The 12,702-nt window shown below is 53.1% G+C and overlaps 1 protein-coding gene across 9 annotated transcripts in view; it reads left to right on the top strand.

Moving 5' to 3' along the window:
- The window catches only part of GRAMD1B (GRAM domain containing 1B), a 235,476-nt gene that overhangs the window by 185,635 nt on the left and 37,139 nt on the right, over window positions 1-12,702 (top strand). For 8 of the 9 annotated variants that reach the window (XM_045295120.1, XM_045295119.1, XM_030886982.2 and 5 more), the window contains one exon: window positions 5,133-5,153. In XM_045295120.1, the coding sequence (XP_045151055.1) occupies window positions 5,133-5,153 (21 nt within the window). Of the gene's footprint in view, window positions 1-5,132; window positions 5,154-11,648; window positions 12,036-12,702 lie in introns of those variants that run through there. The other variant, XM_045295125.1, reaches the window with a different exon arrangement.

Below are 12,702 nucleotides of genomic sequence, written 5' to 3'. Positions count from 1 at the left end.
TCCCCAGAAGTACAAGAGCACTTCAAAGAGTTTGGAAGACTGCATAATTTTTAAAAAAATAATGAAACTTGACCCCAGAATTTTTGGAAGGCCCACAGAGAGATTGCGTGTCTGCAAGAGGTGATTGAGGGTCGTGAGGACACATCAGTAACTTACTTAGTGGATGGCAGTGATCTCAAAAGCCCTCACTGATGCCCTCTTCCATGTACCTCCTTAGAGTGGCTCCGCTTGAGTGCCCCCTTACTGCTCCCACCCACCACCCAGCCCAGGGGTCCCGGTGTTTGTACGAGCCTGGAGTGTGGTTGGAGGCTGAGCATTTCTAGCAGGTTAGAGGCTAGCACCTGCCAGGTCCTGGAAAGATGTGGGCATGTCTGGGAGGTAGAGCCAGGGGCCCATGACTTTAGAGAGCCGAGGAGAACTTGGAAAGTGAGCAATAGTTCTTTTAGAACGAGAGGACTCAGGAAATGACACCCACAGGGTAAGGGGGTGGGATGTAGCCTGAAGAAGAGAAAGCTGAGGGGTAACTAAACAAGTCTCACGTCTCTGAAAGCATTTTGGGGAGGAGACAGAGGGCGGACAGCTATTCTTTCCTGAGGCCAAAAGCAGAGACTGCAGGGTGGATCTTGCAGTTTGTGACTTCAGGCTACACGCACCTCCTGGCTCTGAGGATTTGGGATGACTGTTTGGGCCTGTGGACAAGGAGGGTTGAACCGGAGTGGGGGAGCCAGTGTACTTCTCTGTGGGGTCAGATGGTGGGGGTACTGGCATGTGTGGGGACTAACATTTTGAGATGTCCACTGCCAGCCCCTCCTGAGCCCTTTACACCGCTGACTTAGCTGATAACGAGACTGGGTGGCACCTATTTCCTGAGTTGGAATCAGGTTGTACCCGCTCTACTTCTGCTTACATTTCCATTGTGACATGAAACTCACACCTTCTTCACTCTCTTGCCTCTGTGTTGAGCACGGTACCTCTTGAATCTTCAGTGCCAAGAGGGATCTTTATGTTCGTTAGTGACCACCTGCTTTGGTCAGGTGGAGGTGAGTACCCAGTCATGAGGGGTTTTGTTTTGTTTTAATGTTGAAACCTCTCAAATGGCAGCTCTGTAGGGAACAGGCAGGTAAAGATCAAGTCCCCCCACCCACCCCAGACAGTTTGGGAAGCTGAGGAGAGCACCCAGATGACCTACTATTCAGACCTCTTCAAAAGCAGGAGAAATCACTTCTGGGGGAGGGAGTTGGGAAATGTTTCAGCAAGCAGGGGGCACTGAGCCAGTCAAGAATTCTAAGGGGCATTCTGGAGAGGAAAAAATGAAGGATTATGAAGCGAACAGGAGCTAAGCATGACGAGAGGACTAATCTTGGCCCCTTTTGCAAAGAGGTGACTGAGGAGATTGGGCAGAGGCAATACACACGCACTGTGACTTCTCTGGTTTAGGAGACCTGCTCTGCCACCCATTCTCTCACCAGCCCTCCTCTTGCCACCGTCCAAGTGCAAGGAAGGCAGATGGGTGTGTTGGGACTCGCTGAAGGACAGTGCCATTCCAGGCGGGACTGGCGACGGCAGAGGCTGCTCTGGGAGATGAAAGTTTAGGACCTGGAGGCTTCAGAGTAGCACCAGACCCAGGACAGGAATTAGGCTCTGTGAAGCAGGGTGTGAGGGGAAGGAGCTGAGGCAGTGAGGAGACGAGGGTCTGCCAGGGGAGCATTGTCTCAGGTCAGCCAGCTAACTGGGCCACTTCCTCCTCATCTCCTGCCTGCTAGTCGGACGCTAGAGGCAGGCCCAAGGCATGGTATCTGTTTCCTTCTCTAGGCCTTCGATCCCTCATCTGCTAACATGTAGTGGCTGGACAAGGTGATCGCTAAGGCTGGCTTCAGCCCTGCCCACCGCTGGGCCCAAAGGCTTGAAGCCTTATCCTAATCCCCGGACATCTTGAATTTTTGCCGCCATCCTGATTCTGCTCTAGGGAGAAGAGTAAGGCTTTCTGCTCCCTAAATATTTAGTCTCAGAAACCCTCAGGGGCAATTCTACTCTGTCCTACAGGGTCACAATGGCTTGCGTTTGCTTCTGCTCTGTAGTGATGGCTTTGTACACTAGAGGGAGCCAAGAACTTAGCTACTGAGAATAAGGGTCTCATGGTCCACAATGGAGCCCTGTGCCCTAGTGCTGATACATTGGGCCATAAGATCAGCAGTTGGAAACCATTTGAAAGCACCAGACACTGCGTTGGAGAAAGAAGAGGCTTTTTACTCCTTAAAGAGTCACAGTGTCGGAAACCCACAGACAGGCCTACGCAGCCCTATAGGATTGCCGTGAGTCTGAATCGCCTCGATGGCAGGGGTGGAAGTCACCGTTCCTTTCTCCCCGCCCCCACCTTGCACAGGCGAAGAAGCAAACCCTTGCCTCATACGGAGGATCCAGACCTGGCGCAGTGGGGGTGGGGGGTGGGCGGGTGGCATCACGGGAGCCTCTGGGGCACAGAGACCCCTCTTCCCCTTGGCTTCTTTCCTTTTTTCGACTCTCATCTTTGTGACTTACCTTCTAGTATGACAGACTTAACCTGATCAAAGTAAGCCCTTGTTTCTTTCCTGAGTCCTCCTGCCCCCCTCCCCCCCTCTCCCCCCACCCCACGTGCCTTTGCACAGTGCTGATCCTCTTAGATCATGATGGGGCAGGCCTAGAAAGCACCTCGAGGAAGCCTGGGCCTGCATCCATGCATTCCTGTGGGAGTTTTCCTTTCAAACCTTGTCTCAGAAAGGTGACAGATATGCCCTCTGTTCAGTTCCCCATCCACTACAGCTCTGCCCTTTGGCACTTTTTCCTGACTCCTTGCTCCTTGGTGGTCTGTCAGAACACCCATCTCCTCCTCTCCGCAGCTCTGCCCCTTCCTTCCTTCTGGCCTCGCGGCTAACTCACAAGGGCAGGCATTCTCATGCCTGCAGCAGTGGAGGCCTCTCCTCTTGCCCTCAGAGGCCTGGGCATCCCTGCCAACCAACCATGGGCTCTTCCTGACAGAGCCCTCTGTAGACTGTGCCTTGAGGAGCAGGGTCATGGTTGGGAGCTCCTGCCCTGGTGGGCCATCCCCAGAGACCACAGATGGCGTTGGCTGAACTGGTGGAGCCCCATTCTCCGGGTGGTGAAAGGAAACTGCCAGCAATAGTTGGTTCAGGGTTGGAGTCTCAAACTGGAAGACAAGCCAAAAGTCCTTGCTTAGACACTTTCCCATTTCTTCTCAACCTTCTTGAGCACCTATTCATGCTTCCCTTTAGAAGGGAGCAAATGCTGCAGGCTGAGGCTTGTGAAAAATGGGGGAGTGGTTACCCTGGATGAAGCTCCCTTCTTCTCCTGGGGTCGTTGGGGACAGAACCAAGGGATGATGGGCTAAGGGGTGCGGGACAGAGAGTTGTCTCTGCCATGAAGCAGTTTTGATTCCACAACATGCAGAGAGAATGTGGGCCCTTTTCAAAATGCGAGCTTAGCAGTGCCCAGAACACATCCCAGCCACCACCGAGACATGCACTTCCCTGACTGTTGCCACAGCCGCCTGCCCTGTGACCTTGGTAATGTATGCAGCAGGGCTTTTCGGGGTGGGCCCATGAGGTCAGAGGTCACGCAGAGCAGAGGCAGCTCACGTGCTCCATCCTTCCTCTGGAGGGAGAGCCGGGAAGCTATAGAGGCCAGTTTTCAGCCGTGCTCAGAATCTGCATGGCCATAGCTCCTGTGGTTTGACCATGGAGGGCATCTTGTAAAAGGAGTTGGGAGCCTGCCTGACCAGCGAGGTCAGGTATAGAAATGAAACTCAACCCACTCACAACAAGGCAGCTTCAGCCAGGTCGAACCCTCCCCAACGCCCCCACCCCCACCCCCACCCCCTCCGTCTCCAGCTCTGGCGATTTCTCAGAGTGGAGGTAGAATAGCTCTGTAGAGTTCTTGGTGGGTCTGGGAGAGTCATCATGGTCATTACCGCAGGAGCCACACTCACTTGTACTTGTATACATAATCACTTTTAACCCACCAGACATGTACCCGACAGACATCCATGGCAGGGGCTGCCCTCATCTTGCCTTGCAAGTTGTGGTGGAGCGGAGCTTAGAACCAGGGAAAAACACTTAGAATTGTCCCAGGACACAGCATACGGTGTTTGACCTGCAGGCAGTTTCCCTCTCCCCAGCGATTCTCCAGCATCATCACATACTGGGCAAACTTTTAAAAATGAAAATACTGCAGTCCCCATCTTGACCTAATGTAGCTGCATCTCATGAGATGGCCCCTAGGTAAATGTGTGTGTGTGTGTGTGTTGGGGGGGGTGTCCCTATCTTCTCAGTGGGATGTGCAGTAAAGAACTCTTAGCTGTGGGAATTGGAAACAGACAAAGGCACAGTCTAGCGATTGCTCCCCTTCCCCTAAGAAACTTCCAGTTACCATGCAGAGCTGGGATGGGGAAAGTCTGGATTCTGGAGCTGGAGTAGAGGAGTCTGGTATTAAATGAGGGCATCACACAGTTGGAAAGGGCTTGTGCCAATAATCTGCTTCAACCTCTCTCCCCATATAAAGCCCCTCACTACTGTCTCTCCATTATCAGATAGGAGGTTAGCAGTCGTTAGAAGATGGAATTTACTCCATGATCCACTTGCTTACTAAATGCAAACTCTGGAGCTTGCAGGCAGCCTCTTTTCTGCTCTTCCTCTCAAAGTGCCCTACCCTCCTTTCTACTGAGGACATTGACTTAGCGCAGAAAGACGGGGTGGTCTTTTCTTATACTTTGCTTCTGATCACTTTGGGTCTGGGTCTTGGATGTCAATAGCACATCCTTCACCCCCATCAGAAGAGCCTTGTGACGGGGCTCCAATTCCCTTTTGACTGAGCTATAGCTGGTGCTGCCGCTGCCTGCCACCCCAACTGCGGTGGGGCTTCCAGCATGGACTGCTCCTGGGACTCCTTTCTGGAGCTGTTTTGAGAAAGAAGGACCCTTCCGGAGCAGCAGCGTGGGAAGCATTTAGCTGCATTTGGGCCCCTCTTCCCTGCCCACCCTCTGCTGTCTGTGTAACCTTCCCTCTGGGCTGGGGGTGTCCTGGCCATTCCCATCACCTCTTCCTCGACTAATTTTACCTTCTCTTATTTTGTCCTTTCAGAAAAGCCAGAGTTGGTATAATGTAAGTATTCCTGTTTCTCTTCTTGCTGGGTATGTGTGACCTGGGTGGGGGAATGGAGGTGGGCAGGGGAATGGAGGGTAGCCTGGATCCCTTGTAGGCTTGAGCAAAGTGAAGGAACAGAGAAGACGGGATTTCCCCATTTCCAGCCCTCCCTGCAAAGCCGGATCAAACGGATTCTCTTCTGTAGCCGCCCAGGATAGCCAGGAATGCTTTCATTCCACGAGAAACAGGAGAGCGAGCTCAGCTCATCTCCCATCTCATATAAGGTTCTTACATTTCTACAGGAGGCCAGACAGAGGCCTGAACTTAAGGTCAAAGCTTCCCTCCCTTGACCTCTACATTTTAGTGGAAATGCAGCTGGAAATGCCGTTTGTCAAGAGGCTGTGCCATTGAATAGAATTTGCCTTCTGCCCTCAACATTCTTCAGTCTCCTCAAGGGCAGTCTCCTCCTCAAAGAGATCTACGGCTCTTAGGGCTATGAGGGAAAGGGGACCATCGCATGGGTTATCCATGGGGCTGCGGCCACCAACTTCTCCATGCGCCATCCTGCAAAGGCCTCACCTGTCAGTCACACAGAATTTCCCTCAAAGGACAACTGGCTGAATTCCCTCAGTTTGCCCCCTGAGATCTGACCTGGCCTCCATTTTCTGAGTCTACTGTTCTCCATATTGATTCTGATTGCTTTCCTGAACACTATCCCCCTTCGCCCTTGCCCCAACACAGGCCTCTACCTCAGTAGGCACCATGGACGTGGAGCTGGTAGAGTAGGAGCAGGCTATGATGGCACTTGTTGAGAAGGACATTCTGCTTAAGGGGAAGGAAGATGGAGGCGAGGGAGAATATCGGCTTGATGGAGGAGTGTGGGCAAAAACTTCCAGTGTGTGTATTTTCTCCATGATACCGAGGGAGTCTCCAAAGGCAGGCCCATGTCGGTCAGTTCTGTGGCTTTGGACCTCGAGCCGCTCCGTGGCTGGCCTGTCCCAGAGAGTGTTGATTGATCGGCGTCCTTAGTCCTAGCGAGCACCAAAGGGGGCAGAGATTGGTGGGCTGTGCCAGCAGGTGGGGAGTTGTGGCTGGAGACGGAAAGGAAGCCACAGCCTCCACCACCTCCCTAGCCACTTGCTTAGAGTCCACATGCCTGATCTCTAAGCTTCTTATATGTCAAAGGTGAAGGGTGACTGGGTGGTCTGCTTTCCTGGAAACTGCCCCAGGCCAGGCTGTTCTGGGCCACCAGGCATCCTTCACCTATCTGTCCTTTCCACTCCTCTGCCCACCCTTCTGATCCTGTATTGTGCAGATGGGTACTCCTGGGGGATGGAAACACTTGGCCACAGACTCACATTTGGACCCTTGCTGCCCTTCTCCCTCCCCCTGTTCCACCGCCTCATCTTTCTATTTCTTCTCTCCCTTGCTTCTTGACTGCTTTGTCCCCCTTTTCCTTTCTTATATTCTTCCCTGCCCTTTACTCTCCAGCTTCTCCTCCCCGCCACTCCGTGTTCCCTCTCCTTTCGCTAAGCTCTAGCCTCCTGGCTTTCTCTTTTCTCTTTCTCTCTCTCTTGCTCTTTCCTGTCCCCTCCCCTCTAATTTCTGCTCTCTCAACCCCAGACCGAGTGGGAGCACTCAGCTCAGCACAAACTCAGGTTAGAAATAAGGGCTGCTGCTTGGACACACCTGGGCCCAATCCTGCTTCCCTGTGTTTCCACCCACGGCTGGAGTGACAGTCGAACGGTTGGGCCTCATTCCAGCTTCAAGTAACTATGAAATCATCCTCCACAACACTCTCCCAGCTCTTTGCTGCCTCTTGCCCTCTCTTCCCCAGACTGTCTCTTTGCACTGCCCTTCCTCCTGAAGGCCGTACAGAATCCCATGATTGACTCTTTCCAAACCTCCTGCTGTTGTTGAGTTGGTTCTGACTCGTGGAGACCTGGTGTAGGGCTGTAGGGCTTCCGGGGCTGTGAGTCGTTAGGAGAGCAGGTGGCTTTATCTTGTTCCGCAGGGCACCTGCTTGTGTGAACCACCACCCTGGTGGTTAGCAGACCAACTCTCCAGCCAACACAGATCACTAACTTTCAAGGATGTGTTGGCCAGGGACTTCTGCCCAGCAGCATTTAGTGGTCTCCTTCCCCTCGTAGCCCACGCTCTTGCTCTGGATCCTTTCAGAAGCAGTGCTGGTAGGAATTGTGGGACCATCAAGAAATGCCCTCCTGCTGCTCCCCCTTTCCCTCCTCTGCAATGCCGGGGTGGCTCCAGGCAGCCTTTCCTGGGCCTGCCGGTGTGGCTGGAGTCTGGCCTTTGCCTGAGCTGGAACCTTCCGCGATGTGTTCCTGACTTGGGGGTGGGGCAGTAACAGAGTGGAATGTCCATGGAGGTGGGCAGTGAAATACCAGGTGGATACTGGGTGCGAGAGACAGAAGGGGAGGACACTGTGAAACAATTGGGACTTCGCAAGACCCCTGGGGAGTGGAGGGACATTCCACTGGTGAGGTACCTTACCATGGGAGCAAGGCGCAAAACAAAGCTCCTCCCTCTTACCACTGCCCCCTCCCCTCTAGTCTGTTGACTTTTTTTTTTTAAACAGGAAGGCCTTCCTGTACTCACCTGCTTCCCCTTAACCTGCTTCCAGCCTTGACTGCCTCTGTGTTGGCCCTGGGACCTGGGGATATGACTTTCAGACAGCGGACCATGTCTCCCCTTCTCAGCTCTGATAATGGCTTTTTAAAAATCATCCAACTTCAGTAGTATAAGCTGTCTAGCTTTTCTGACACCTGGGGTTTCTTCAGTGCACTAGAAGTCCTTTAGCTAGGTTAAGGTGTTATACACCTTCACTCTAGGGACAGGTAGAGACCTCCTATAAGATTCAGCGCAGTGGGCACCATTGTGCTGTTCAAGTGCCCCATTGGAGAGAAGTGGGCAAGGACCAGGTTCTGATACGGTATTTATGGAGGTCCGTCCAGCGCCTCTCTGCCCATCTCCCACCCCTTGCCTTCGATGCCTCTCTCCGGCAGGTGTTGAAAAGCATTTTATTTTTATTTTGCCTGGGCAGACAGGGAAGGGTCCTTACCACAATGACAGACTACCTTACTCTAAAGAGTAGACCGCACAGAGCGCAATGACTCAGCACCGCGACACCAGGAAAGGCTAAGCTGTGAGAATTCTGCTTTCAGTTCAGAGGTGTTTGGATTAAGAGTGTGCTGAGAAGGCCACACCAGCTCCAACTGCGCAATTGTTAGCTACTCACCCAGGGCCCTCGTCCCACTTTTAGCCCCTAGTGCAGTGCTTCTCAACCTTCCTCAGGCCGTGTCCCTTCATGCAGTTCCTTATGTTGTGATCACCCCAACCATAAAATTATGTTCATTGCTACTTTATAACTGTAATTTTGCTACTGTTATGAACTGGGCGACCCCTGTGAAAGGGTTGTTTGACCCCAAAGGGGTTGCGACCCCCAGGTTGAGAACCACTGCCTTAGATTAATATATCAAGGCTTCAACTTGGGAGGTGCAGTTCCAGTAGACCTGAGACAGAGGGGAAGCAGAGCCAGGCCTCTGAATTCAGTGGGGAGCCATGGGTAGGAATTGAGAGTGGACAGCCTTGGTGCAGGCCCTCAGATGAAGGGGGACAACACTTGCCCTTCTGAAGATGGCCCCTCCTTGGGCATGTGAAACTTGCATCTTGGGTGAAGCATATGATCAGAGAAGTCTTATCTCTGGTGTCTCAATGTGGGCTACTGTATTCTTCTCATCTCCCTCAAATCTCTTTCCTGTTGGTCACTTGTCGCCTTGGCAACCCAGAGAAGGAGCATTACCGAAATCAGAGGACAGTATCCCAGGCCCCAATAGTTGAAGCGCTTGAAAGCCCCTGACTTGATGGTGCTAGCTTTATGATGAGGAGCAGGTGAGGGGGTGCTGCCCCTGGGGAGTGACCCAGGAGTTCGGACTGGCATAGGTTTTAGAGCAAGAGAACAAAGCTGGGTAGGCGTGGATGGAGGGTTTTGCAGAAAGGACGGTGGGCAGTGAAGAAGGTGATTATACTAAAGAGAAGCTGCTGCTACCCTTGGGAAGCTGGCCTCTTGTTCTAAGAATTAGCACCGCTTCCTCCACCTCATCCATCTCACCTGTGGTACCTATTACCTTGAATGGTCTTCCCACCCCTTTCTCCATTCAAGCCCAATCATAGCTTTCTTCAGATTCATCCTATCTCCCCTGATGGGCCCTCACTCTTTCTGCCTTTTTGCATTACATCCAGTCTCTCTCCTTTCCTGTCAGTCACCCGAGTTCACCCTTATCCAATCTGGCTTCTCCCTACCTGGGCTGGTTGGAAGGCCAGGGCTTCCTTTCAGGGTCTTACTGGTTTTTTCCTAGATGAGGTCATTGCTCCACCAAAATCCATCTGTTGTTCTCCAAGGCTCCTCCCTCCTGCTGTCCCCTCGGCGGGAGGGAGTACCACTTGGTCCCGGCTCCATGTGTTTACCATAGGGTTAATGTTTAGCCCAGGGCTAAGTTCTTCTTCCCAGGCTCTCAGCTCCCCGCTGCCCTGCCCTCTGTGATGAGGCAGAGCTGACAAAGGCTGGTGCTTACTGAGACTCATCTCCCAGGCAGTTATCACCTGGGTGTTCCCTGCCCTTATCTCACCGGACCTCAGCCCATGGCCCAGTTTATCTGGCCTGTTTGTTTGGGTTGTTAAGTGCCAGTTTGCTCAAACAGACCTTATGTACAATCAGACCTATCTTCCCAAGGAGCGACTTTTAAGGGCTCCAGCACCTCTGCTAACCTGTCGCACCTGGATCTTGGTGTCTGGTGTGGCCAAGAGAAAGGCATTGTAGTCATCCTTTGACTCTCCAGCTGCGTTGCCCAGGATCGGGCTGGCATACACAGATGGAGAGCAGCTTGGACCAGGGAGGAGCTAGAGAGAGTGGTGGCAGGGTTTAGGGTCCTGAGAACTCGTGTATATAGCATTTGAATCTGTGTAGATGTGTGCATATAAGGTGGGGTGTGAATGGGAAGAATTTTTTTTTGGTGTATGAGGCAGTTATTTGACAAATAAATGTTGCACACCGGATCTTGAAAGGCATCTTGTAAGCCGTGTTAGGAGATCGGGCTCAGTGTGGCTCGGTGATGCTTCCTAGAGAAGCTTTGGGGTCTTTGGAGCCGGTTGCTGTGTGTGATGAAGGGAGGCAGTGTCTGATTTGGGGAAGAATTTGGGTGCCTTAGTATGCCTTTCTTCTCGGCTCCTCTGAATCAGATTCTTTGTGCTTAGATCCAGGAATCAGCATGTTCCCCTGGGCTCAGTGGGTCATGTTTAAGTGCATTGAAGTTAGGGTGCTGCTGCACGGAGTCACTCCTAGCACAAGGCGCGACCTTCATCATCATCATCATCACTACTATCGAGGTGCACACAGTTGGAGAGGTCAGGGATGTGACCTTAACTGATTATAATGTCTTGACTTTTCCTCAGGTTGGGTAAGGATTGCAGGTTGCCCATCCAAATCTTTGCAACCTATGGTTTCATCCCTGTCTTGAGCTTCTCTCTTGGGAGCCTGCCTTGCCCCCACTGGCCCCTAACCACTCCTTTCCCAGAGGGCTTTGTTTCCCTGCACCCAGCACTCTCCCTTTGACTGGGGCCCAATTCCCTCCTCCTTGCGTTGCTACTTTGCCCTCAAGGTCTGGGCAACTTCAACCCTCCTCTCCTTCCCCGCGTGTTTGGAGGTGTGGGGCAGGGTGCCTGGAAAGGAAAGAAGCGGCTCAGGTGACCCTGAAGCTGGAGACCAACTTTTCAAACTGCCCTCCCGCTGTGCCAGCACCACCCCATCAGGCAGCCTCCCGTCTCTCGCCCCTGCTGCGGGGAAGCTGGTGGGGAGATGGGTCAGTGAGGGGAGAGTGTGTCTCCAAAGATGGGCCTGACTGTTTGTCTCAGATTTCATCGCTGTAGTAACTGCCCTGGCTAGCTCTGGCTAGCAACTTTCCATTGCAGGAAACATCTGCTGGGGCGGGGGAGGAGACTGGGGGTTACTGGAGGACGTTGGCCAGAGCCATCACCCAGATCCTGTAACTTGAAGCATGTGTAGGGCTCTGGCCCTGCCCACCCTGCCTCTCTCCCTCCTGCCACTGGGGACTAACAAAGAAGTGTTTGCTGCTCAGCTGAAAGGAGCATGTTCTGGGGGGAAAGGGACAGGAACAGGGGCGTGTGGGGAGTGGCAGTAAGTGTTGCGGCCACGGCCCGTTGTGCGAGTTATGGCTGCCGGTCTCCACCCAGGGTAGACGGTTGCCACTCTGCAGGATAGTTCCTGGCTGAGGACCTGGGCATCAATAGGCCTCTGGAGCTTCAGACAAATGATGAGTCACTGGGGCATGTGAGTAACTGGTGGGGAAGGACCTCTGGACCCTGCGGTGGAGCCGTCCTCTCCCTGCTTGGAGTCTGTCTGTCCACCTGGGACCTACTGTTCAGAGCTTTCTGACGAGCCTGTGCACCTGCCTTACCATCTGCTCCTCTGGCCTTCAGCCGAACCCCTAGAGCGACTTTCTGCACAGACCAGGAGGAGGCACCGCATCACCCAGCTTCGGGGTGCCCTCAGCCCAGAGACCAGGCGTGCTGTCACGGAGTAGAGTGGACGAGTCAGAATCTGCCAGAGGGGCAGACCCAGACCGGCCAGCTTCCCGTGAACTCTGCTGACCGCACCGGTGGTTCCACTCCTGAGTGTTTGTGCTGAGAACCAAGTTCTTGGGGAGAAAAGGAAGTCAAGTGGGCACTCTAGAGACCTGCTGCCTGGAAGCCGGAGGCCACCCACTTGTGTGGGGTCCGGCAAGACGGATTCATTTTCTTTGGTGGAGACAGTAGGGGATTTGATATCAAGGCGCTAGCTTAACTAGGTCGGGGAGCCGTGGGCCACTATGGAAGCTTTGATGGAATCTGGGGTCCTGTGGAGCCTCCTGCTGGAGCAGGACAGCCTGACATTGTGGAGGTACCTGAAGAAGTTTGACGACCTTCCCACCGGTACTGAACACTGTTGCTGGCACGGATCTGAAGAAATCCCAGCCGTGAGTGCGTGACCTCTTTTCTCTGTGTCTGTGTAACAGTTCTGCTCTTGTCAGTCCCCACTTAGCTGTGCCACCCAAAAGTCCAAGATGTGAAGGTCCTTGAGCCAAAATTCCTTGGCTATTGTAACTGACAAGCAGGTGAACCCTAACTCAGGTTTGCAGCAGATACTTCTAGAGAGACGCATGGAGGGCGTGTAGACTCAATGGTCAAGAAGAGTGTATGCTGGTAGCTGCAAGCATGCGGATCTATTTTATGTCTGTACCTTTTCATCCCTGGGAGGGAAAGGTCGCTGGTGCCTTAAGGATTCTCCACTATAAAGAGGGATTGATGGGTGCAGGACCGGGCAGTGTTTCGTTCTGCATGGCCATTCACCACCACCACTGGTTTACACCAGAGGCCAGGGCTGCATCGGCCCTCCTCTTCTCCTCTCCTCTCCTCTCCTCTCCTCTCCTCTCCTCTCCTCTCCTCCTATCCTCTCCTCTCACAGGACACTCTCTTCTCCTCTCCTCTCCTCTCC

This window comes from Echinops telfairi, unplaced genomic scaffold, assembly GCF_000313985.2.
Source record: "Echinops telfairi isolate 266 unplaced genomic scaffold, ASM31398v2 ScPeMD7_5167;HRSCAF=5991, whole genome shotgun sequence".
NCBI lineage: Eukaryota > Metazoa > Chordata > Mammalia > Afrosoricida > Tenrecidae > Echinops > Echinops telfairi.
This window is presented reverse-complemented; position numbering and strand designations above follow the sequence as displayed.